General features: G+C 34.6%; 1 protein-coding gene across 7 annotated transcripts; it reads left to right on the forward strand.

The window, feature by feature from the left end:
- The first annotated feature begins 957 nt into the window (after nucleotides 1-957).
- On the forward strand, nucleotides 958-26,204 carry LOC112784045 (protein LATERAL BRANCHING OXIDOREDUCTASE 1). 7 transcript variants are annotated; one of them, XR_011878687.1, is made up of 4 exons: nucleotides 958-1,680; nucleotides 2,157-2,487; nucleotides 4,844-6,162; nucleotides 7,054-7,246. XR_011878687.1 is itself a non-coding variant. In XM_072229868.1 (4 exons), the coding sequence occupies exons 1-3, from the start codon at nucleotides 1,211-1,213 to the stop codon at nucleotides 6,121-6,123; spliced, it is 918 nt and encodes a 305-aa protein (XP_072085969.1). In that variant the 5' UTR covers nucleotides 1,128-1,210; the 3' UTR covers nucleotides 6,124-6,162; nucleotides 7,054-7,246. The 7 variants fall into 7 exon arrangements, 6 of the variants coding, with proteins under 6 accessions (XP_025682920.1, XP_072085969.1, XP_072085970.1 ...); XM_072229868.1 differs by having other exon boundaries at nucleotides 1,128-1,680; nucleotides 6,007-6,162; XM_072229869.1 differs by having other exon boundaries at nucleotides 1,128-1,680; nucleotides 6,007-6,162; nucleotides 7,060-7,246.

The raw sequence follows: 26,204 nt of genomic DNA on the forward strand, positions 1-26,204 counted from the left end.
AGTTTTATTTAATTAATAATTTATATTAATTAATTAAATAATAATTAATTAATTAAATTATAATTAATTTATTAATAATTATAATAATTAATTAGATTAAATAATTAAATTTTTATTTAATTAATGATTTATATAATTATTTATATCATAATTAATATTAAATATTATTTATATTATTATATTAAATTATAATTAATTAAATTTATTTACATTAAAAAATAAATTTAATTTTTACACTTTACAAAATAATTTTTGGTTGGGTTAGTTATTTTTATTTTTAAAATTTAAAATGCTAACCACATTATTAAAATTAACAGTTGTAAAATTAGCCGTTGCAAAATTAGAGTATGATGATATCGAAAATAGCTTATCACAACCTTAGTTTGGAGAGGAAGATTTTATACCATACTATCAATTTCTCCAAAGAAATGCGCAACTTTAAAATAGACAGCAACATAGACAATTGAAAGAGGATTTGATTGAATATATATGACAATTTCACAATGCTTGTCGTCAATTATAGAGCTTAATTATGTTTTTCTTTGTATTAGGTAATTTTACAAATTAGTGTAATCCCAAATTATATATGGTGTATTATTGTTATTTATGAATTTATTTAATATTAATATCTTTTAATAGTGAATTATTTTTAAATTTATAAATTTAAAAAATATTATTAAAAAAAATTAATTACATAAATTTTAAGTATTTTAATTAATTAATTAAGTAGGACCACAATAGAGACTAAAGTTAATTCCTCCTAACGGAGAAGAGAGAGATACTTTAAGTTTTTATTTACTGTTTACGACACAAAAAAATGATGTGGAGTTACTTTTTATGACAGGTGAGTCATAAATAAAAATTGGAATGAGTTCCAATTGGGGATGGTCTCAAAGCTTCAACCATCACACAAGGCATAATTTTTGTATATGTTTACGCCCTTACATATGTACAATAGAAGGATTCATTAAATTTTTATATAAAAAAATTTTATATAATAAAAATAATTTTTTATGTTTATATAATTTAATTAATAAATTAAATTAAATTATATATATATATATATAATAATTAATTATAAAAATTAATTTTTGATATATAAATAACATTTTTGATCTATATATTTTGTGTTTCAAAAACCAAATTGAAACACAACCTTGATTACCAAATCGAAATTCAATACCACTAGAGTTTTTGGTTGGCTGCAAGAATGGAAGAGGAGGACCAAGCATTATTTATCCAAGAACCACAACACAGGCCAAGTGTCTCCACCATGGAAGCACAAGGAATTCCAGTCATAGACCTCTCCCCTGTAACATCAAGCAATCCTTCTCTTTCTTCCATTGACGCGCTGGTGAAGGAGATCGGAAGCGCGTGCAAGGAATGGGGATTCTTCCAAGTAACAAACCACGGTGTGCCTCTCTCTCTGAGGCGGAACCTTCTGGAAGCATCCAAGAACTTCTTTTCTCAGAGCTTGCAGGAAAAGAAGAAGGTTAGCAGAGATGAAAGTTCTCCGAGCGGTTACTATGACACTGAGCTCACAAGGAACGTTAGAGATTGGAAAGAAGTGTTTGATTTTCTTGCAAAAGAACCAACTTTCTTCCCTCTTACTGCAGATGAACTTGATGATCGAGTCACGCAGTTGAGTAATAAATCTCCTCAACATCCTTCTCACTTCAGGTATTCATTCATTCATTCTTTTCCGTTTTTGGATAAGCTTTGTGATTTTTGTTCCCCTCTTTTGAGTCCATTGACTATTTGACTTGATGATTCAGTTTGACCTCCGTTTCTTTAATTCTGTTTTTCGTTTTTCTCTGATGTTTCTGGAACGTTTTCATTCTTAATTCGAGTAAATTACTATGAAATTTTAAAATTTTAATAAATTTAACAAATGAACGAAATTAATTTTTTTATTCAGGAAAGATAATTTTTGCGTGACAAAGTAACAGAATGTTAATTTTGTTCTTGTAAAAATTTGTTAATTTAATTTTTTATGATAGAAATAATAATTTTTTATTTTTAATGAGTATGAAGTTAATTTCATTTATTTTAAGTAAATTTCTCAATATTATGAACTTTAATACGTAGTTTACTTTTTAAATTAAATCCAAATTCAAGAAAGGAATTGAGTTTTGTTAAAAATGAATGTTAATCAGAGATATAATCCAAGAGTATATTGAAGAGATGGAGAAGCTAGCCTTCAAATTGATGGAACTTATAGCTATGAGTTTAGGCCTTCAACCAAAGAGGCTTGAGGAATTCTTTATGAGAGGTCAAACCAGTCTTATTCGTCTCAACTATTATCCTCCATGCCCCTTCCCTCACATAGCTCTTGGAGTTGGTCCACACAAGGATGAAAGTGCCTTAACCATTCTTGCTCAAGATGAGGTTGAAGGACTTGAAGTGAAACATAAGACACATCAAGAGTGGGTTAGAGTGAAACCAACCCCAAATGATTATATCATCAACGTTGGTGATATTATTCAGGTACAACTTCTGCAGAATTTTAACTTTGGAATGTGATGTCCTATATATGTAGCTACATTATTTCTAATAGGAAATTATTTAAGAGTCGACATTTTTGTCTAGAATTATACGAGAATCTCACTGTTTATTTCAAACTGATAAATTTGGTTCTGAATGTGAGGTCTAGATTTTGTTTGTAATAGCGTTCAACGTCTATTCATATCGAGGTGTTGCCGTCTGAGTTTCTCGTGAGAAAGTGAAGGTGGTATTTATAAAGAACTCCGATACTTAAGTTAGTATGGATTTTTAGCAAGTTTTTAGTAGATTAGAATTCGAATTATACCTAAGGAGTCAAGATATTTATAAGTATAGATGTAATGTTAATAACTACATTTGAAGTAGTTTCACTTTTGATAGTGGTTTAGTTACTCTCCTTTTATAGAGAATTTACTAAGATCTCCTTTCCAGATGAATTGGAGAGATAGTAAAAATTAATTATTTATTTGAATTAGGGTGTATACTGTAATGACCCACATTTTTTAAAATCTAAATATTAATAAGTTATAATTTATTTTATTAATAAAATTTTTTTATTTTTAAAAATTATTTTATTAAAAATAATTAAATTAATTTTATAATTTAAATCGCTAACTCAGTAGCCTTAAAGCCGCACACCTAACCCCCTTTATTTAGTATTCTTGACACCTCATTAGTATATCATTGATTACCATTATCTTATCATCATCATCACTTGGCCGAAGCCTTTAAGGGAGCAAAAGAAAGAAAATTTGAAATGTGGCTTAATGCGCGTGCGCACGCATATATATATAATCATGAAACATGTTTTCTTTCATTAATTAGCCATGACATCTAATAAAGCTTTTACACCACAAATCTTCATTAATCATAATATTTACTTATGCCTTTCCATTCATTCATTCTTGTCACGGACAAGAAGGAGAAAGAAAGATCGAGAGAGAGAATATGAGCTTCCATGGAACCATGACTTCCAACATCAATTTTTTGAAAATCGTAGTTTTAATAAAAAATCTAATTCGATTAAAGTGTTTGTATCGTTCTCTTCTTCACGTTGACGGCACTTTTATTTAGGAGAAATCGATGGTAGAGTTGCTGTCCCTCCATGCAAAGTTTGGCCGAGAGAGTTTCAGGGGTGGAGTAGCCGATTCTAACGTTTTCTTCTTTAGAACCTTGATTAAAAAGTTTCTCTAGAGTTTCTGTTGTTTTGATTTCTTACGGATGTAGGGTTTGATAATTTTATAATAATTAAATGTGAATTCGATAAGTGAATGTTGGTTTGATTAATGTTTGAGTTTGATTATATGCTGAATTTTTGTTGTTTACTTGAGATTTTGGTTCGGCTATGTATGAACAGCCAATTTGGGTGTTTTGATTATTTTGGAGCTATTGTGATGTGGTATTTTGAGATAAATTTGACGAGGTTTGATGACTGTGAGATCAAATTAAAAGCTATGAAAAATTGGTTACCGAAACTGTTAAAAAACTAGTTAAAAAAATCAAATAATTTTGTTGAACTTTTGATGAGTTTGATTTGGTTCTTTGAAATATTCAAAACCTTCATGTTTTGACTATTTTGAGGCCAAAATATAATTAAGAAATAGTTTTGGGGCTGGATGTTAAATAAAAAAAGGTTTGTGAGTTAAAATAGAATTTTTAGAAGTTTAGTGATTAAAGTATAATTTCTAAAAAATTTGGGAGTCAAAATGAATTTTTAGAAGTTTTAAGGATTATAATAGCTGATTTTGAATTATTAAAGAAATGATTATGTTTTGAGTTTTATCGAGAAAAGTATTATGTTTGAATTTGATTTATCAAGAAAAGAGTTTGAAAAACGGTTTGGATGGGACTCGAGAAGGGTGATAAAATCCGAGTTTTAGTGGAGGTGCTATCAAAATTTTTAGAAGAATTCTGAGAAATTTTATTTTGGTTAATTTGGATGGAAATAATTATTTGATTTGATTTGAATTATTTAAGAAAAGAATGAATTATGTTTGAGTTTAAATGATTTGGTTTTGAAATGAGGCATTGTCGAGGGGTTTAACTAATAAATAGTTTTCCTCTTACTTTTGAAAAAAAGTTTAAATTCGAAAATGATTTTGAAGTTAGCTCGAGGAATATGAGAATGAATGAGACATGAATATGGCAATGAGGATTTGTAAATGAACGAGACGTGTGACCTCGGGTAAGAGGCAGTGGCGTTGTCCACTTGTTCTGGAAAAGAGATGAAGAAAAAGAATGATTAAAACTGAGTTTAAATTATGAAATTGAATGATGAGTATGTTTGTTTTTTCTCTGGATGTAAGGCTGACAGGGCACATATTCCCTCTAATGGTGACAGGACATATAATTCCTCTAATGGTGACAGGACACGTATTCCCTCTAATGGTATTAATACGCAGCAGAGAGACAGTGTCTGAATTAGCTATCGGACATATCGGGTTTGGCTATATAACCGACAAATGAGCTCATTAGCCGTAGGACTAGACATGCATCATACTTGTTTGTACATACTTCTCTGTGATATGTGTTTCTGTGATTGTGTGTGTGCTTCTTGACTTGTGATTTTCTCTGTATCTCTGATTTGTTAAAGTTGTTTGTATCATAAAATTTGTTGCTATTAGCCATCTGTTGAAGATTGTAAGTATTCTGTTATGGAATTCATATGTCACTTGGTGTCATATCTTCTTTCAATATTCTCATCGGAATTCTTTATTTCGGATTCCCTCCTTAAAATGTGATTTGATTATTTCTTTCAGCTACACCTTATCGTTTATGCATATCTTTGCCTGATTGTGATCCTATCTATTTACTTGAATATTTTCGAGTATTCATCCTTGACGTTACTTGTATTTTCTCATGAATCTAGCTTTTTTTGTAGAGTTCGAACTTATTTTATTGTATCAAATTTTGAAGACGAAAATTTTTGTAAGGTGGATAGAATGTAATGACCCACATTTTTGACCATCTAACTATAATTTATTTTATTGATTGAAATTCTTTATTTTTAAAAATTATTTTATTAAAAATAATTAAATTAATTTCATAACTTAAATCGCTAACTCAGTCGCTTTAAGACCGCGACACCCAACCCCTTTCATTTATTATTTTTGACACCTCATTAGAATATCATTAATTATCATTCTCTTATAATCATCATCACTTGGCTGAAGCCTTTAAGGGAGCAAAAGAAAGAAAATTAGAAACGTGTATATATATATATATATATATGCACAAATCCCTAAGGCTTTTAATTAGCCATGACTCCTAATAAGGCTTTTACACCACAAATCCTCGTTAATCATAATATTCACTTATCCCTTTTCATTTATTCATTTTTGTCACGGACATGGAGAAAGAAAGAGAGAGAGAAAGAGAGTATGTGAGCTTCCATGGAACCATGACTTCCAACTTCAATTTCTTATTATAACTCCAATAAAAAATTTAATCTAATTAAAGTGTTTACATCTTCTTCTTCATGTTGATGTCATTTTTGTTCGGGAGAAATTGATGGTGGAGTTGCTGTCCTTCCATGCAAAGTTTGGCCGAAGGAGCTCCGGAGGTGTAGTAGCCAATTTTGACGTTTTCTTCTTCAACAGTTCGATCAAAAAGCTTCTCTAAAGTTTCTATTGTTCTGATTTCATACAGAGATAGGCTTTGGTAATTTTATAATAATTAAATATAAATTTGATAAGTGAATATTGGTCTGATTGATTCTTGTTTGAGATTGATTAAGTTTATGTTTAATTTTTGCTAAATTATCGTTGTTTGCTTGAGATTTTGGTTTAGCTATGTATGAACATCCAGCTCGGGTGTTTTGACTATTTTGGAGCTGTTATGATATGGTATTTTGAGATAAATTTGATGAGGTTTGATGGTCGCGAAATTAAATTAAAAGCTGTGAAAAATCGGTTACCGAAACAACTAAAAACTAGTTAAAAAAGATCAAGTAATTTTGATGAACTTTTGATGAGTTTGATTTGGTTTTTTGAAAAGCACAAAACACTCATGTTTTGAATATTTTGTGGCCAAAATATAATTAAGAAAGAGTTTTGGGACAAGATGTTAAATAAAAGAAAGTTTGTGAGTTAAAATAAAATTTTTAGAAGTTTAGTGATTAAAGTGTAATTTCAAAAAAATTTGGACGTTAAAATGAATTTTCAAAAGTTTTAAGGATTATATTAACTGGTTTTGAATCATTAATGAAATGATTATGTTTTGAGTTTTATCGAGAAAAGTATTATGTTTGAATTTGATTTATCAAGAAAAGAGTTTGAAAAACGATTTGAAAAGTATTATGTCTAGAGGCCTTGTCGATGGGTTTAACTAATAAATAGTTTTCCTTTCTCTTTTGAAAAAAATTTTAAATTCAAAAACGGTTTGTTAAAGTTGTTTGTATTATAAGGTTTGTTGCTAATGGCCATCTGTTGAAGATTATAAGTATTCTGTTATGAAATTCTTGTGCACCAATGAATAAAATGAATGTAACTATCCATGCCGACCCTACTAAGAACTCCCAAATTCTTAACCCTCTATTTCCACCCCTTTTAGTTACAGGTACGAAGGTTTTATGCGGAGCTACAGGAGTATAGAAGATTATGTTTATGAGTTGAATTGTTAGAATTTATTTTTCCCTCGCCTTGTTAGTTAGAGCTTTATTCAGAGAGGTAGGTTTTATAATTACTTTTGTATATAATACTATAATGTATTATTAATATTAAGTATGTGAGTATGTGTTGTTATAGATTTATGCGTAAAGGCTCATACCTTATTATTTAATATATGAGATTCGTCGTAATACCTCGACTATCAGAGTGGCGCACCCGAAAAGCGTGACATTCAAATAATAAGGGTTTTACATACACAGTCCAGTCTAGTCCAAAGACCCGGCCCGGGCTCGAAGCGTTTTGGAAGATGATGGTCCGGACCCGAAGTGTCCCGGGACTGACCCGGAGAGAAAAAATGACACCTAGAAAGAGAGTGAAACTAGGAAAGACTCCAAATTTTTGGAAATGAGATAATAAAATTATTTATGATTTATTTTATTTATTCAAGAATATATTTTCTGAGATATTTATACCAATTAGGTATTTTCTTATTTATGATTTAAAGTTTTACTAATTTAAAAATAATGAGTATTTTATATGCTTTAATTTGAATAATTAGATTTTTAGCTCTATTTTATAATTTAAAGGAAATTAATTTGATTATTTCTAATTATTGAATTAGAGTAGAGTTTAAAATAAATTGTAAATTTATAATTAAATGATAATTTTATAGATATTATTGGATTCAAAATTAATTTTTAATTACTCTATTATCCCTTAATTTTATTAAAATTACCAAACTACCCTTATACCTAATTATTTTTACCAAAATCCTAATCCCCTAAATACACAACTTTAACCCTTGTTTTCCAAAATGTGCCACCACCTACATTCCCCTTTCTCTTCTCAATGTCTCTCTCACACACACACACACACACGAGGGAAAGAGAGCGGGAATCAGACAGAGGAAAAAAGGGAGAAGAGAGAACCAACGGAGAAGGGAGAAAGGAAGGGGAGAGCGTCTCCGGCGGAGGGGGAAGCTCGCCACCGTCACATCGTCGTCGTCCAGCCGCTAAGCCGTCGCCGCCATTCTGTCGAGCTCCCACTGCCACGTTGCTCAGGACCGCTGTCCCGGCACAGCCATCGTCCATCGCGCCGCACCACGCCACGTCCCTGTTGGGAACAGAGTCGCAAGGAGAGAGAGAGCTCGCGAGTGAGGGAGACGGTTGCGGGCTTGGAGACCGCCACTCCCAGTCAAATCCGTGAAGCCCGTCGCCGCCGCTGCTGTACCTGCGCCGCCGTTGTCCACATCGTGGAGTCAGACTCGCCGCCACCATGGAGGAGATCCAAGGAAGAAAGTGGGAGAGCGCGCACAGGGAAGGGAGACCGCCGCGCCTTCGTCGCCGTTTCTCGCTGCTTCTGCTGCCAGAAATCGCCATTGAAGTCCCATTTCCCTTGGTAAGTGTTATCGTCTCTGAAACCTTTGAAATTAATTTTCCGTCATAGCCTGTTAGAGTAACTGAGATGATGGTAATGTTGGGCTGAGTTGTGGTTCTTGCATGCTGAGTTTAGTAGTCGTGCATGCAACATCGAGCTGCCACGTCGTCAATGGAGTCGCCACCGTTCCATTTTCTCGGCTATTTGTAAGTTTGGTAAGCTGTTTCCTATTCCGAATTCTTTTAGTCATTGTTCTGTTATGTATTATTTCTAAGGTCCTTGCAACATTAATGCTTTAGGTTTGAGTTTCGGTTCTTAAGTGCGGTGATTAGAGTTGCTATAGTTGCGGCTGCCGTAGATTGTGCACTAAGAAAAGGTTTCTGTGATGCGTTTGGGTTACGGGTTCGCTTATCAAGGTAGGAGCTTTTTCAGAAAACTAAACTTTATAATTTGGAATTGTCATAAATGGATATTGATGTGAGAAATATACCTTTAGTGATTGTATAAGTTTTATGTATTGTTTGGGTGTCTTGAATAGATATGAATGTTTGTTTGACTGAATTATTATTTGATTTTGTAAACAAATGGTTCTTGAAGTATTTCTTTAAAGTTTTGAAAATGAGTTTAATCTGTTGAAAATTGATTTGATTTTGAATCGGTTTCTTTGAGATATGAAAATGATATGAATTTTTGGAATCAGCTTGATTTTGAAATGAATTGGTTTTGAACCCGTTGGTAAAGGTTGCGGAATCGTTTGGTTGGGACCCGAAAAGGGTGGCAAAGTCCAAGTTTTAGGGGAGGTGCTGCCGAAATTTCTATAAAATCTGAGACTTTGTTTGTTTGAACTATTATTTAGAAAATTATGAATTTAAGAATTATATTATTTCACTTGAATTATTTAAGAAAATAACGAATTATGTTTTAAATTGAATTATTGAAAGGAGAATTACAATTGAGCTTTATTTCCTAAAATAGTATTATATGTTGAGTGCAAGTCATTTAGAAAAGACTTATATTTTGAGGTTGATGTAAATGCGAAAAGGGGTTTATATTTTGAATTTGATTAAAGAATCACATTCGGAAGAGTCTTAGTGGATTAAAAGAAAATTGGACTTTAATTGAGTAACTCTGTTTGTGGCATTTTGGAAGAAGTCAGAGAATTAGTTTTAAAAATGAACTTGAAGGTGGTTTTGATTTGAATGAACTGATTTTGTTCTAAGTGATTCAGCTTTTAAAATTGTTTGGAACTTCTGATTCTTATTATTTGATTTTGATTCAAATTAGGAAAACAATGATTTTTAAGGATCTTTAATGAATTTAAGAAATGGAAATTTAGTAGATTCTCCCTCAAAATCTTGAGATTTTGTTGTGGTAATTAATTAATGACTCCTAAATTAAAGTGGATAAGCGAATGGTTTAAGAATGAAATGATTTTTGAGCTTGGTTTGGGAAAATTAGATTGTGTGGAAAAGAATGTTATAAAGAGAAAGGATTTTGGTTTCAAAGTATAGTGATTTGAGGAAAAAGTGATATATGGAATGAATGATGATTTAGTTGATGTGGATTGTTAAGGAGGAAGTGCGAAAATGATTATAAATGAATTGAAAGGATAATGAAAATGAGCTTGAATTCGATTGTAATATGCCTCCGGGTAAGATGCAGTGGTGTTATCCACTTGCTCCGGTTGAGAGTTTGAAACTTCGGGTAAGATGCAAGGGTGAAATTCTATTGCCGCTTGCTCCGGGTTGAGAACTATAACACCACCTAAGTAAGAGGCAGGGTGAAGCTGTCTCCTACTCCAGATACGTGGGTAAGATGCAAGAGTTGCGGTGTTGTCCCACTTGCTCCGTGTTTGGTGTTCTATCCAGGGTTAGCTACCGGACATGTCGGGTTTGGCTTTATAACCGACAGATGAGACTCGTCAGCCATAGGACAGGCATTCATCATATGAATCTATGTGACATTTTTGAGTGTGCATATTGTAATTGGTTTGCCTATATGAATAATTACGTTTAACTGCTAATTGTTCTACTTGATGTAACTGCTTTGATTGTGTTTGAATTTTCTTACTTGTGTTTATGACTAAAATTCAGTGGATTGTGGTGAATTGAATGTTGATTGAGTTGTTTGGGTCTAGGGCCATGATTAGTTTGTGTTTTTGGTTTAGTAATGTATGAAAAATCAAAATGGTTCAGCATAGACTTAATGAACCTATGCTTGGAATAGCTTGGTCATTCATACTGTCTAGAAAAACTTTTAATATTTGATACAAAAGAAAAAAGGTTTTGGATTTTTGAAGAATTAACGGATTTCTCTTTTAAAAATAATTTCGGATTTTTGAATGTAAATCCTTGGTTTTTGAAAAGATGCATAAGGCGGGCAACGATCACTATATATTGAAAACAGATTTATTTTACGTATCTTATTATAGCAATTCTCTAACCCTAGAGTGAGAACCAGCGAGGACAATGTTCTCACTCCCCTACAGATTTTTTTATTTTCAGGATATCGACGACGAAGTTCATAAGTTTATTACTTTTTTGTTTATTCTATGTATTGTGTTGTATTAGTTATGTTTTCCCTCGCCTTTAACTTTTCACATTTTGTGAGAGGGATATGATTTGTATTATGTAATGCTTGTAAGTTAATATTATGTATATGTATGTATGTGGTTGTAAGTGTGGATTTATGTTTTGTTATATATGGTCTTTGAAAAATACGATTTTAAGTTTTAAACAGGCTCCTATTTTAGTATTAAATATGTTAAGAGTCGTCGTAATACTCGAGCTATCAGAGTGGCACAGCCGTAAGCGTGACATTCAGGTAGTTAGGGTGTTACATTATGGTATTAGAGTAGTCGTTCCTGTAGAGTCTGAGGAATGGATCCACTATGTATCAATTGCATGCTCTGAGCGTCTGTCATGTAGTAGGTCTTGTTCGGATAACGAGAACTAGAGCTTTATGCACATGACGGTCTATTGATTAATGCCATTAGTTTTGCATTGCATAATTCCTAGGATTGAGTTTGGTCGGCTTAATAACTAGTGAATTATATATATGGAAGCACAAATGGGTTATCATAGATGATATACGAGTTACAGTTAACGCGAATCGCGGGTTTTAGGAACATTAGAAACTTTTTCTTGAGGTTACTCAGTTATGTGTCTTAAATTTTGTTGGAGTCATGTGATTTGTTCTTTCCTAGCCTATCTTGAAATTCTTGTTTGCTATTTCTTTGGTAAAGTAGTTTGATTTTTCAACCCTATTCCTCTGTTCATATGCATTCTTATTTGATCCTAATTGCATATGCCTGCTTGAAATCCTTGGTGTATCTGCCTTATTCTGATTAAATTTTTCTTCTTGATTCATGTATTCTTCGATATAATTCTAAACTTGTTTTGATGCAGTGTACCTTTTTAAGTTCTTTGTAAGAGTCCCTTTTAAAGAAATTGTGATTCAGTTCTTCTTTTATGTAACTATATTTACAACCATCTTTCAAATTTTTATGGAATTGCTTTTGATTCGATATACACTTCTCTACATAAAACTTTGAAAATCCCTGATACAGTTTAAAAACTATTTAATTCCAACACCTCGCCTGTTCTTTTACGAGTCTACGGAAATATACTTACTTTAAATGCAACTTGATTTTTCTAACGACTTTACTATTATTCTTATGCATATCTTTACTCGATTATGTACTTAGGTAATTTTTTCAAAATTCTTGAAAGAAAGGATTTTCGTCTTTATCCCAGTTGATCTTCGTTTGACAAACTTCACCTAAATTATTTTTAATTTAAATTTGGTTTAGCATAACACATTGTCTATGCAATTGTTGTTCTTTTGAAAATATTGGGCTCATATCCTTCCTTTTTTTGAACGGACCAATTCCTTTTTCTAAACTTTTCATTTCTATGAATGTCATACTTGGTCTTATTTTTAATTATTCTTTTACTTTTATGAACATCACCATTAGTCTTAGTTTTTCTTCTCTTGCGAATCTCATACTCATCCAAGTCACCTTGAATTTGTTTCAATCTAGTGCATCGTTTGCCCTCTTATTCGTCTTCCTTTAGTCAAAGGTTCTTTCTTGAAAATTCACTATTGATTGAGTTGTCTTTCCTTACGAGTTTTGTGTTCTTTTGGATCAATTGAAATCTTGTTTGATTTTTCATGCCTAGTGGATCTTGCTTGAACTCCCTTGATTTAAGGTCCTTTCTCGTATGGCCTGATTTCTTTTTTAAGTACATCTTAATATTCTTGAATGTTCCTATGAGATGGCGATTTCAACTATATTCTTGGAGTCTTGATGTGAACTTTTAAAACAAGTTTTGGATTCTCTTCTTAAGAAATCTTAAATCAATTTTCTTGCTTAATTGCATCCATAACCATTCTTTAAATTTGACAAAGTTGTTTTGAAGTTGGCATGCACTATTTTAAACGAAGTTTTGAAAAGCTTCCCTATTTAACAGATACCTGTCTGTTTACAACGCACCACTTATTTTTTTACTAACCTATAAGCAAATTGTACCTCGAAATTTCTTTTCTAAATGGAGTTGGAATATGAACTTTGAAAGTTTATGTACTTTAAAACTTGACCCCAGACTTTCATTTTTCTAACAAAATTTGATTTCCCTCCAACTTTGCCGCGATTCCATTGCACAACTTTATCTGATATAGTACCTAAATGTCTTTCGAGAATTGTGAGAAATTATTTTTGGCCATAACACAATTGACTTTCATTTTTTAAACTTTATTCTGTCTTTTACTTGGAAATTGTTTGGAAGAAATGTAATTTAATTTTCTTTTAATCATATTCAAGTTTTGATATATGTTTCTGTCATCCTTTTGCAAAATGCAGGTTGTGTACCTTTTCTTTTAGAGCATGAGGTGATCTTCTTTAAGTTTTTCATTCTTTATATTCAAATGTATTTGAAGGAGTTCTTAATCATAAATTTTTAAACCTTGCGAGCGTCATCATTGACTTTAGTTAATCTTCTTCGATGATTTCATACTTCTTTGACTCAGCTTGATTTTATTTCAAACTATCACATTGCTTTTCTTTTGTTGTTCCTACCGGTCTTCTCTGATTCATAGGTCATTCTTGAGCTTGTCAAAGTGATTTTTCTTTCTACTCTTCATTCCTTATACATTCTGGTACACAGGTAAGATGCAAGGGTTGTGGCATTATCCTACTTGCTACGTGTTTGGTGTTCTGTCCAGGGTTAGCTACCGGACATGTCGGGTTTGGCTTTATAACCGACGGATGAGACTTATCAGTTATAGGACAGCATTCATCATATGCATCTATGTGACATTATTTTGGGATGCATATTATAATTAGTTGCCTATGTGAATAATTATGTTTAATTGCTAATTACTCTACTTGATGTAACTGCTTTGATTGTGTTTGAACTTTTTTACTTGTGTTTGTGACTAAAATTGAGTGGAATGTGGTGAATTGGATGTTGATTGAGTTGTTTGGGCCTATGGCCGTGATTAGTTTGTATTTTTGGTTTATTAAAGTATGAAAAATCAAACTGGTTCAGCATAGACTTAATGAACCTATGCTTGGAATAGCTTGGTCATTCATATTGTCTAGGAAAACTTTTAATATTTGATACAAAAGGAAAAAGGTTTTGAATTTTTGAAGAATTAACGGATTTCTCTTTTAAAAAGAATTTCAGATTTTTGAATGTAAATCCTTGGTTTTTGAATAGATGCATAAGGTGGGAAAAAATCACTGTATAATTAAAATAGTTTCATTTTACGTATCTTATTATAGCAACTCTCTAACCCAATAGTGAGAACCAGCGAGAACGATATTCTCACTTCCCAACAAGTTTTTTTATTTTCAGGATATCGATTTGGAAGTATATTACTTTTCCATTTATTCTATGTATTGTGTTGTATTAGTTATGTTTTCTCTCGCCTTTAACTTTTCACATTTTGTGAGAGGGATATGATTTGTATTATGTAATGCTTGTAAGTTAATATTATATATATGTATGTATATGGTTGTAAGTATGGATTTATGTTTTGTTATATATGGTCTTTGAAAAATACAGTTTTAAGTTTTAAACAGGCTCCTATTTTAATATTAAATATGTTAATAGTCATCGTAATACCCGAGCTATCAGAGAGGCACAGCCGGAAGCGTAACATTCAGGTAATTAGGGTGTTACAGGTCAGGTCACCCGAACCCGGCCCAGTCATCATACAAAATTAGGGAAAATAGTGCCCACTGCCCAGGCCATTCAACGCATTCAATTCAGCCTTAGCCCTCAAGCTCCCTCAGCCATTCAGCCTCCCTCCTGCAATCCGTAATGCCCAGTCCCTAGTCCCCATGCTAACCCCTGACCTTGTCTTCTCTCCCGCTCCCAGTCTCTCAGCATGCATGACGCACTCCCAGCATGCACCATGCAATTGGACCCTCCTCCCCTCACGCATGCCGCCACCCTTTCTTTCTTAGCCTTCTCTGTCTCTAACCACCTACCGGCGAAGCTCCTCGTTTGACTGACGACGGTGATGACCGATGATTGATGTCCGATGATTGATGACCGATGGTGCTGCCCTGCTTCTCGGTGACGACTGACGCTTCTTTGCTCTGCCTGGTCATCTTCTTCTTCTTTTTCTCTGTTATTGCCCCGCCACTGCTCTGCTCTGCGAGTCCCGCCCCCTCTGCTCCACTCTCTGCTCCGGTCTTCTTCTTCTTCTTCTCTTTTGTGGTAAATAATTAATTTTATTATTTAATTAATATTCTAATTAGAAAATAGGTATTTTGATTATCAGAATTTGTGAATTTAGGGGTGTGGGTGTTGATTTTGATTATTAGAATTCTGATTAGGTGCGGGTGTTGATTTTTTATTATTAGAACTTTTGAATATTAGGGGTGTTGATTATTGTTCTATTTAGTTGATGTGTTTACTGATTTGTTCTAAATTATTACTTGTTTTTTTTCTGATTTGTTTAGTTGATTATTGTTCTATTTAGTTGATGTGTTTATTGTTTAGTTGATTATTGTCTGTTTTTCATGTTTTAGTTGATGTGTTCTTCATGTTTTATTACAAGGAACAAGTTGACAACATTAATGGCTATTAATGGATGATGGCTATTCTTTTGTCGAATTTAAGTATTATGAACATTAATATTTTATGTTATTAGTCATTATAAGACTATAAGTTAATGTTTTATGTATAGGATGTATAAGACTTTAGACTAATGCCTAATATTTTGTGTTATTTGTATTGACTTAAATATTTGGTGTTATTAGACAATATTAGTATTGATTGTGGTTATGCTTTAATTTTGGTGAATGGTTGGTTCTTGTTATATTTTTCTAAGTGAATTTTATCATGTCAAATAAAGGTTGAAGTCTTGAAAATTTGGATATTTTCACATGTTAGCTTACAAGAAGATATCAAGGTAATATGTTGTTTTGAACGGGCTGATTTTCACGCGGTATAATTGTGGCCCGAAGGTGTGTAGGTTTTTCTGAGTATAGGCCCGGTATATATTTTGGGCCGGGTCTGGGTCAAATCAAACCCAGATTCACCCAGCCCATGTACACCATTAATTTGAATAAAGAGGGTTGAGCCCATGTCGCCGTGTTTGACCTCTTATAAGGTCGGATTGGTGTTCGTCTGATTTATATCTGTAGATTCTTTATTCATTTTGGGTCTGGCTAGGTAATGGGTTAGGGTATGAATAGTGTCCCTTCTGAGGCTGAGCTTCAATAGTTCGGACTCAAGCATTCTCAAGTTGATCTTGATCTTTTGTGGCTTTTAGTTCATCACGTCGGGTATACTGCCTTTCTCGGAGTTAGGTTGGGTACTCGACGTGTTTTTTGAAAATGAAAACATTACGTCTTTTTGTAACCGTTAGCACGTCTTTTTAGTTACCTTGGTAACCGTGCGTGTCATTAAATGAAGGGTAAATTTATCATTTTCCCCTAGTGACTATATAAATATAATCATTTTTCTCTTTCCTGTTTTTCACTTTCACTCTTACAACTTTGCCTCTTCTATTCTCGAGACTTTCCTTCTTCCTCACCGTGACTCCATTTTTATGGATCTTCTTCCAAGATTTCTCTATCTTGGAATTTTGCTTCGAAGTTTCATTGTACGCTAGTTGAAGTCAGAAAAAAGAGTACAATAGGGAGCAAGGTTTGCTTTCTAGCTATAGTATCTCTTCATGTTGCATGCATGCATACCATGACCTAGGAAGCTCGTTTTCTTGTAGGTCAGACAGTTTGTAGTAATTTTCTAAAACTTCAAAGATCTTGTAAGGTCCTTTTCAGTTTGCGGCCATCTTTTTTTTGTCTGACCTTTGTACTCCGATGTCATTCCTGATTAGTATGAGATTATTTATGGTGAAATTTTGTCTAATGACTTTCTTGTCGTATCTCATGGACATCCTTTGTTTTAATGCGTCCTCCCATATTCGAAATTGCTCTTGGATTTTTGAGAGGAGGTCGAGCTCTTTCGTTTGAGCTTGGATGTTTCCCACTTCATTGTAGAACCTTACCCTTGAGCTTTCTTCGTTAACTTCAATAGGAATCATGGCTTCTATCCTATAAGCAAATCAGAACAGAGATTCTTCTATTGTGGAATTGGGAGTTGTCTAATATGCCCATAGAACTTGGGAGAGATCCTCAGTCTAGGCTCCTTTTACATCTTGTAGTCTTCTTTTGAGCCCTACAAATATGACTTTATTCACGGCTTCTGCTTGTCCATTGGTCTAAAGGTGCTCTATTGATGTGAATTGGTATTTAATCTTGAGGCTTGCCACCAGGCTTCTGAAGGTCAAATCGATGAACTGGGTCTTATTGTTCGTGGAGATGGAGTATAGGACTCCAAATCGGGTGACAATATTTTTGTAGAGAAATTTTTTACTTCTTTGGGCCGTGATGGATGCCAAAGGCTCTGCCTCAATCTACTTAGTAAAATAATCAATCCCGACTATGAGGTATTTCACCTATCCAGATACTTGAGGAAATGGTCCGAGCAGGTCCAAACTCCACTTTGCAAAAGGACACAGCGAGGTGAAGCTGATGAGCACTTCAAGTAGTGCCACATGGAAATTGGCATGCATTTGACAGGGTGAGAATTTTTTGACGAGGTTTGCCGCTTCCCTTTGCAAGGTTGGCAAAAAAAAATAGCTCGTAACACATTCTTAGCTAGTGACCGTGCTCCTAGACGATTTCTACAGATGTCACTATGGATTTCTTCAGTCTTGGAGGTTGGAACGCACTTCAGTAACGGTGTAGATACTCCTCTTCTATAGAGAACGTTGTTAACCAGAGTATAGCCCTGTACTTCCCTTATGAGTCTCCTTGCTTTCCTTTCTTCTTTAGGTATGATATCGAATTTTATATCCTCGATAATAGGAGTCATCCAACCTAAGTTTAGGTTGGAGATTGTTAAAGCGTCTGACTTGTCGACCTCTTTGGCCACTGAAGGTGCGTGGAGAGTTTTCTGGATCAGACTTTTGCTCCCTGATTTTGTGCTAGTCAGTTTGGAGAGGGCATCAACTTGGTAATTAAGCTCTCGAGTTATATGTCTAACTTCTATTTTCTGAAATTGTTTAGTTGTTCCATTGTATTCTCTAAGTACCTCTTCATGTTATGATCCTTGTCTTGGTAACTCCATTTATCTGAGAGGTTATCACTTGGGAGTCATTAAACACTATGATCTTTGATGCTGACGACTTCTTTCGCTAGCGTTAAGCTAGCAAGCATGGCTTTATATTCAACTTGGTTATTGGAGGCTGGACACTCGAATTTTAACAAAAGCTCTACCTGGGTTCCTTCCTCATTCTCAAGAATGATTCCTGTTTCAATACAAACTTTATTTGATGATCCATCTACATATAGTTGCCAAGCTGCAGGGCTTCCTTGTGGTTTGCCTGTGTATTCAGCTAAGAAGTCGGTCAAATATTAAGATTTGATGGCTATACGAGTTTCATACTTGAGGTCGAACTCGGATAATTTCACAGTCTCATTGTAGCATCCGAACTGCAATATCCTTCTTTTGGAAGAAATACTTTATAGGTTGGTTAGTTCGGACTCTGATGGTATGGGCTTGGAAGTAAGGTCAGAGTCTTCTAAAAGCTAGGATGAGGGCATAGGTAAATTTTTTTATTTTTTGATAGTTCAATTCTTCCCCTTGTAATGCCTTACTCGTGAAGTACACAGGTTGTTATCCGTCTTTATCTTCTTGGATGAGGGCAGAGGCGATGGCCTTATCTACTACGGCCAGATACATTACGAGTTCTTCTCTTTCTTCGGGTCATGTCAGGATAGGTGGCTGGATCAAGAATTTTTTAAAGTCTTGAAAGACTTCCTCACATCCTTGAATTTACTAGAATTGATATCCCTTTTTTAGTATTGAGAATAAAGGCAAGAATTTTAAAGATGATCCTGCTAAGTATCTGGACAAGGCTGTCAGTCTGCCATTTAGCTGCTGAACTTCCTTCAGACAAGTTAGACTTTTCATCTCTAATATTTTCTTGTATTTGTCCAGGTTGACTTTAATGCTCTTTTAGGTGAGCATGAATACCAAGAATTTCCTTGCTTCCACTGCGACGGTGCACTTTATGGGATTTAATCTCATCACGTGCTACCATATTGTGTTGAACACTTCTACTAAGTCAGATAGCAGACTGGTTTCTTCTCTTGTTTGGACAAGCATGTCGTTCATGTAGACTTCCATCAACTTTTTGAGGTGAGATGAAAACACAAAATTTTTTAACGTTGATACGTGGCTCTAACATTTTTCAACCCAAAGGGCATTACCACATAATAGTAATTCGCCCTGGGAGTAATGAAAGAGGTTTTCTCCTAATTTGACTTTGTATATTGGGATTTGATTATACTTCTATCCAGAAGCCGAATATATCAGAGCATCAATATTGGGGAGGGGATAAGGATCCTTGGGACAAGCTTTATTGAGGTCGGTCTAGTCGACACACATCCTCCAATTCCCGTTTTTTTTATTCACAGGTACTATGTTAGCAAGCCATAGCAGGTCTTTACTTCTCTTATGAGCCGGCCTTCTAACATTGCATGGACTTACTCTTCTACGACTTCTTCTCTTTTAAGGCTGAGCTTTCATCATTTCTGCTGGACATGCCATAAACCCGAGTAAACGGCATGCTTGTGGCTCATGAGGTCAGGGTGAATTCCAGGCATATCAGAATCTTTCCAAGAAAAGAGATCAAACTTTTCTTGCAGAAGCTTAATGGGGTCTTGTTTTAGCTATTCTTCCAAGTTAGCCCCTACGTTAGTTGTTTTTCTGATTTCATCCCCAATCTGGACTTCTTCAATCTTTACATTAGGTTAGGGTCTTAGTTTTTTCTCTCATTCGAACACCTCCGAGTTCTATGGTGTTGACCTATTTTCCTTTTATATACCCTCGTAGGTTTGAGCTTTGTGGTAGTAGGGGTGTAATCGGTTCGGTTTGGTTCGGTTTTGGACCAAAAATCAACCGAACCGACCTATTCGGTTCTACAATGTTGCTAACCGTTCGGTTTGTTACTTTTTGGACAACCGAACCGAACCAAACCGAACCAACAGCAGTTTGGTTCGGTCAGTTTTTTCGGTTTTTTAGACCTAATAATTAGAATTTAAATTACCATAAAATCATGTTTAAAATCGCCAATAAACTAGAATAACAAGAGTATATCACATCCAAATTAAATACGAATTCAATTTGACCCAATAATTAAAACATAAAACAAAGACATTTAAAAATGTCTAGCAAACAACAAAAATAAACACACTTTAAAACATACTAAAAACCGAAACAACCACTTTAAACTAAATAAAAATCAAACTGTCACCATGCTTAATCTGAATCCACACTAGACTCATCATCATCTTCCCTGGTTGATGCAATTTCTACAAAAACAATGAACAACAAAAATATTGTTTTCAGCAACAAATTCAGCATTCAAAACTTGTTCAAAAATATTGTTTTCAATATTTATGCAACAACAATAAATTATGAAACATATTAAATAACAAATTATGAAATAAGATAACAAATTATGAAACAAGATAACAAAATAATAATAATAATAATAATAATAATAATAATAATAATGTTTTAAGAATTCTTAGAAGTGAGAACAATGTAGAATATGTCATGTTACTTCTTAAACACATGTCAAACCTCCCAAACATGGTTGCCATATGTCATAACCTTCTCTATTCTATTAACCCGTGTCCACTCACAGCAACCTACACAAATTAACTTTCCTATACTATCCTTATAATCTTACCATACATACATATATATATATATATATTATCAAACACCACCTTAATTCTTTCACATCCATAACAAATTAATATACTAGCAATAAATTTGAGTGATTATTAGCATCATCAATCATGGAGTCAAGGAACAATTGAAGGAAGAAAGAGCCGAACAAACTGCAAAAGATCTTGAAAAAATTAACAAAGCTAGAAACCATGATCATGATGAACAACAACAAAAACCAGGTGTAATTGGTTCAGTGCTAAAGACTAGTAGTCATGCCTTAAAAAACCATATAAAATCACAGGTCCATGTAAAAACAAAGAAAAACATATTACCTTTACCTTATTTTTCCATTCCTAGAAAAATCCAAGAATTTAGTCATTACACTTAAAAATCCAAGAATTTATTCATCAACAATGAAGAAGGCAGGTACTAGATAAAAAGTATAAATTGAAGAGAGTTTTAAAGAAGTCACATCTGAAGCCTTATATTACTCGCTGTCAAGCAAAGCTAATTTGGTTTCATATCATTTTACATCACCATACGTTGTTATCATCACAACGTATAAATTGAAGAGAGTACAGAATTTTTTTTTTCTCATTGCTTTCTAATTCTCTACATCTAATGATCTAAGAACCAAATGGGTCGTTATAAACTTGGAGCTTGGTAGTTTCTAACGGCTCTATTTCACTCGTAGCAAAACACATTACAATAAAAGTAACAACAATAAAAATTCTGCAGGATGTAATTAGTTCATTTAATTGTTTTGGAAGTAAATTCTATAGGATAATCAACCATAAAAATTTGAAAATCAAATTCTAACCTCGGAGGAAGACATGGTTGACTTGCAGCTTGTAGGAGAGGGCTCGAATTGGACTGCTCGGTGACTGAAGTGCTCCTCGGCGACTGAAATGCTTCTCGGCGACGGACGGCTGCTCGGCGACAAACTGGACTGGAGTGCTGCTCGGCTTAGGTTGCGAAGGAGATGAATGGACGACTTCGAGCGACGATGGGTTACTTCTTTGATGGCGGACGACACTCTCTGGCTCCCTCAGGCTCTCCTTCTCTCCTGCATGGTGGTCAGAGGTGGAAGAATGGGAGATGGAAGTGAGTTGTGGGTGTGTCATGCTGGACTGCGCGTAAAAGGGGAAGAAGAAAGTTAGGGATTTGGCTTTTATACCTAGGTTAAGGGGCAGCTTAGTAAAAACAAGCACTACTAACAGTCACTCTTCGGTTCGGTTCGGTTTCAGTAAAGTCAACCGAAAATCGAACTGAACCGTTCGGTTTAGTTCGAAAAAAACAAAAAAAATCAGTTTTTTCGGTTTTTTATTCGGTTGTTACAAATTTCGGTTCGGTTCTGCGGTAATTTTCGGTCCGGTTCGGTAACTTACACCCCTATGTGGTAGCATCTTCTTGCTAGTTTTTGGCCTCTCTTTATAGTGGCTATTCCCTCATGAGTGGAAATTTCATGCAAAAGTGAAGGGTGGGAGCTACTGTAGCAAGTCGGTTTAGCGTTGTCCGACCTATCAGGGCATTGTAAGCCGATGCTATGTCGACCACTATGTAGTTTATACTCAAGGTCCTTGATTTTGTACCCTTTCCAAAGGTGGTGTAGAGAGAAATAAGCCCTAGAGGTCGGATTGAAGTATCTCCTAGACCGAAGACAGTATTTGGGTATGCTCTCAAGTCCTTTTTCTCTAGGGCCAACTTATCAAAAGCGGGTTTAAACAGGATGTCAGTCGAGCTTCTTTGGTCTACCAAAGTTTTGTGAAGGTTTTCTTTGGCAAGTATCGTTATGATCACGACGGGGTCGTCATGTCCAGGTGCTATCCCTTGGGTTGTGAAAGTGATGGTAGGTAGATCGAGCGTTTCAGCTTCCTTACCGACCTAGTAAACCTTTTTCAAATGTCTCTTGTGGGAGGATTTGGTTACTCCTCCTCCTCCTACAAATGTCTCTCAAGGATTCGTAGTGGCCGATCTCGCGAACCCTATCTTCTTCATCTCTTTTTCTCTTGCTCTGGTCATTCGACCTTTCTGCTAAATACCTATCTAACCGACATTTTCTAGCCAATTTTTTTTATCACATTTTTTAATCATAGCAATTAGTGGAATGGCCGTAGATTTTATGGTATTCGTAGTATTCCGACCGACTTCTAACTTTTTTATTTTTAATTGGTCTGGGAGGTGGGATCTTTTCTGTGTGGCAGATCTTTCTGTAGACGTCAACAAGAAAAACTCACAATGGGGTATAGTTGTGATACCTTCGAGTTTTGTCCGAGTTGTATTCTTTTTTTTTCTTGGGTTCTTTCTCTTTGTCTCGAGATTGATATTGATTGTGCTGCCTTGTGCAGGTTCTCTTAACCAAGCAGTTTCTTTCATATTGATGTACTTCTCTGCTCGCTCTTGTACTTCGTACAAAGAGGTCGGGTGTCTTTTTGATATGGACTCGAAGAAGGGACCTTCTCTAAGACCGTTAACTAGTCCCATGATGACTGCTTCGGTGGATAGGTTTTGAATCTCCAAGCACGCCTTATTGAATCTTTCTATATAAGTCCATAGAGATTCCCTGACTTCTTACTTTACTCCCAAGAGGCCTAGTGCATGCTTGACCTTATCATTTTGGATGCAAAATCGGGTGAGAAAATTTCTTGCCAACTTGTCGAAGCAGGTGATTGATCTAGGTGGTAGGCTATCGAACCATTTCATTGCTACCTTGGTTAACATAGTTGGGAAAGCTTTGCAGCAAGTTGCATCCGACGCATTTGCCAAATACATGCGGCTTTTAAAGTTGCTCAGATGATGTCTCGGGTTAGTGGTTCCATCATAAAGGTCCATGTTTGGGATTTTAAACTTTGTCCGCCAGAGATATTTCTTCTCAATCAGTTCGTGCTCTCCTACCCTCGAAGTCGGATTACAATTTCAAGAGTTTTTCTTCTAATTTCCTTTGCCGTCGTACCTCTCTTCTCAGGGCTCTTTCAGATTCTCGTTGTTGATCTAGCTTTTGCTCGAGCTGTTCTAGCCGAACTTGATGTCGTGGACAAGTCCCATGATTTCTGTGGAGTCTCTTAGCCCAGATCCCTCAGGTCGATGAACTTTCGAGCTAATCCTGTGTCCTTCCAAGTTTTTCGGATGCGCGTCTCTGGCAACACCTTTCCCTTTATCAATTCGGGGAGGTATGACTAATGCACGCTCATCGTTATATTGCTCTTCTTCTACGGCTTCAGAATTGGAAGTCGTGTGTCTATCTTCTGGAATATCATCTGCCATCGTGCGATGTTGAATACCAGGTCCCTGACAACGGCGCCAATGTTCCGAGGTTTACCTGAAATTGATGAATTTGGGTTTGAACGTGAGGTCTAGACTCCTTTTGTAATAGCATCTGACGTTTTCTGGTGTTGAGGTGCTGCCGTCCGAGTTCCTCATGAGACAGTGGTGGATGGTACCTGCAAGGGATTTCGATGCTTAAGTTAGCAAGAATTTTTAGCAGGTTTTAGTAGATTGGAATTCAAATTATACCTAAGGGTGTCAGAGTATTTATAAATGTAGATGTAGGGTCAATAACCACTTTTGAAGTAGTTCCACCTTTGATGGTGGGTTGGTTACTCTCCTTTTGTAAAGAGTTTGCTGAGATCTCCTTTTTAGATGAATTGGAGAGATAGTAGGGGTTAGTTTCTTATTTGAATAAGGAGCACTAAGCCCATGTCGCCGTGTATGACCTCTTATAATGTCGGGTTAGTGTCGATCTGATTTATATCTATAGATTGGACTTTATTCATTTTGGGTATGGCTAGATAATGTGTCAGGGTATGAACAATGCCCCCTGTTTGAGGCTGAGCTTCATTGGTTCAGACTCAAGCATTCCCAGTCGGTTTTGATCTTTTGTGGCTTTCAGTTCATCACGTCGGGTATATTGCCTTTCTCGGAGTTAGATTAAGTACTAGACGTGTTTTTTGAATCTGAAAATATTACGTCTTTTTGTAACCGTTCGCGCGTCTTTTTTGTTACCTTGCTAACCGTGCGTGTCATTAAATGAAGGGTAAATTTATCGTTTTACCCCTAATGACTATATAACCATAATCATTTTTCTCTTTCTTCTTTTTCGCTTTCACTCCTACAACTTTGCCTCTTCTTTTATCGAGACTTTCGTTCTTCCTCACCGTGACTCCATTTTTGCTGATCTTCTTCCAAGATTTCTCTATCTTGGGATTTTGCTTCGAAGTTTCATTGTACGCTAGTTGAAGTCGGAAAAAAGAGTACAACAGGGAGCAAGGTTCGATTTCTAGCTATAGTGTCTTTTCATGTTGCATGCGTGCCACGACCTAGGAAGCTCGTTTCCTTGTAGGTTGGACACTATGTAGTAACCTTTTTTTCCAAGACTTCAAGGATCTTGCATGGTCCTTTTCAGTTTACCGCCATCTTTCTTTCGCCCGATTTTTGTACTCTGATGTCATTCCTGATTAGTATGAGATCGTTTATGGTGAAATTTTGTCTAATGACTTTCTTGTTATATCTCGTGGACATCCTTTGTTTCAATGCTTCCTTCTTTAGCCGAACTTGCTCTTGGATTTTTGAGAGGAGGTCGAGCCCTTCCTTTTAAATCATAGCAATCATTTTTATAGATTTGATGGTATCTTTAATTTAGGAACGGAATATTTGTTAATCTAAACATTTTTGTCATGGCAGGAACTTAATTAAAAATTTTAAAATGATTCAGGAACTTAATTAAAAAAAAAAAGTATAAAGACTTAATTGAAAATTTTACAAAACTATAGGACCAACAGATAATTAAAGCTTTAATTAACAAGTAAATTTTGAGAGGATATTTTAATCATTTACTCTTTGAAAAGGAGAAAATTTGTTAAATAAGCTTAAATTTTTTAGGTACTATAAGAAGTAACTTTACTATTTTATTTTATCCAGAAAAAGTGTTTCTGGTAATATATTCTAATAGAGTAGTATTATTAGGCTTGTTAATATTGTGTTTGTTATTACTTGGTATGTGATTGGAGTATTTTATGCATGTAGGTTTGGAGCAACGATGCCTATGAGAGTGTGGAACACAGAGCAATAGTTAATTCAGAGAAGGAAAGGTTTTCCATTCCATACTTCTTCTTCCCTGCACATGACACTGAAGTGAAGCCATTGGAGGAGCTAATAAATGAGAAAAGTCCTTCAAAATATAGGCCATATAAATCCGGAAAGTTTCTTCTAAGCAGAATGAACAGCAATTTCAAGAAGCAAACAGAGGAGAATCTACAGATTCATTATTATAAGCTAGCTTAAAGATTTTAATAAGATTTCATCACTTGGACATAACTCTAGTATTAATGCTTGTTATGAAAATTAGACTGATCAGTAAATTACTCACCAGTAATGCCAAGTAGATAAAAAAAAAAAATTCTAAATTTGCATTATTTAATATTTATTAATAAACTGTTTTGACTAATTTTTTTTA

This window comes from Arachis hypogaea, chromosome 20, assembly GCF_003086295.3.
Source record: "Arachis hypogaea cultivar Tifrunner chromosome 20, arahy.Tifrunner.gnm2.J5K5, whole genome shotgun sequence".
NCBI classification, from domain to species: Eukaryota; Viridiplantae; Streptophyta; class Magnoliopsida; order Fabales; family Fabaceae; genus Arachis; species Arachis hypogaea.

Excerpts from the sequence above, each read along its gene's own strand:
- LOC112784045 (XM_025827135.3), top strand. The coding sequence starts at position 1,211 with ATGGAAGAGGAGGACCAAGCATTATTTATCCAAGAACCACAACACAGG. Across the intron at positions 1,681-2,156 it reads CAACATCCTTCTCACTTCAG|AGATATAATCCAAGAGTATA; the intron begins GTATTCATTCAT and ends AATGTTAATCAG. Across the intron at positions 2,488-25,774 it reads ACGTTGGTGATATTATTCAG|GTTTGGAGCAACGATGCCTA; the intron begins GTACAACTTCTG and ends TTATGCATGTAG.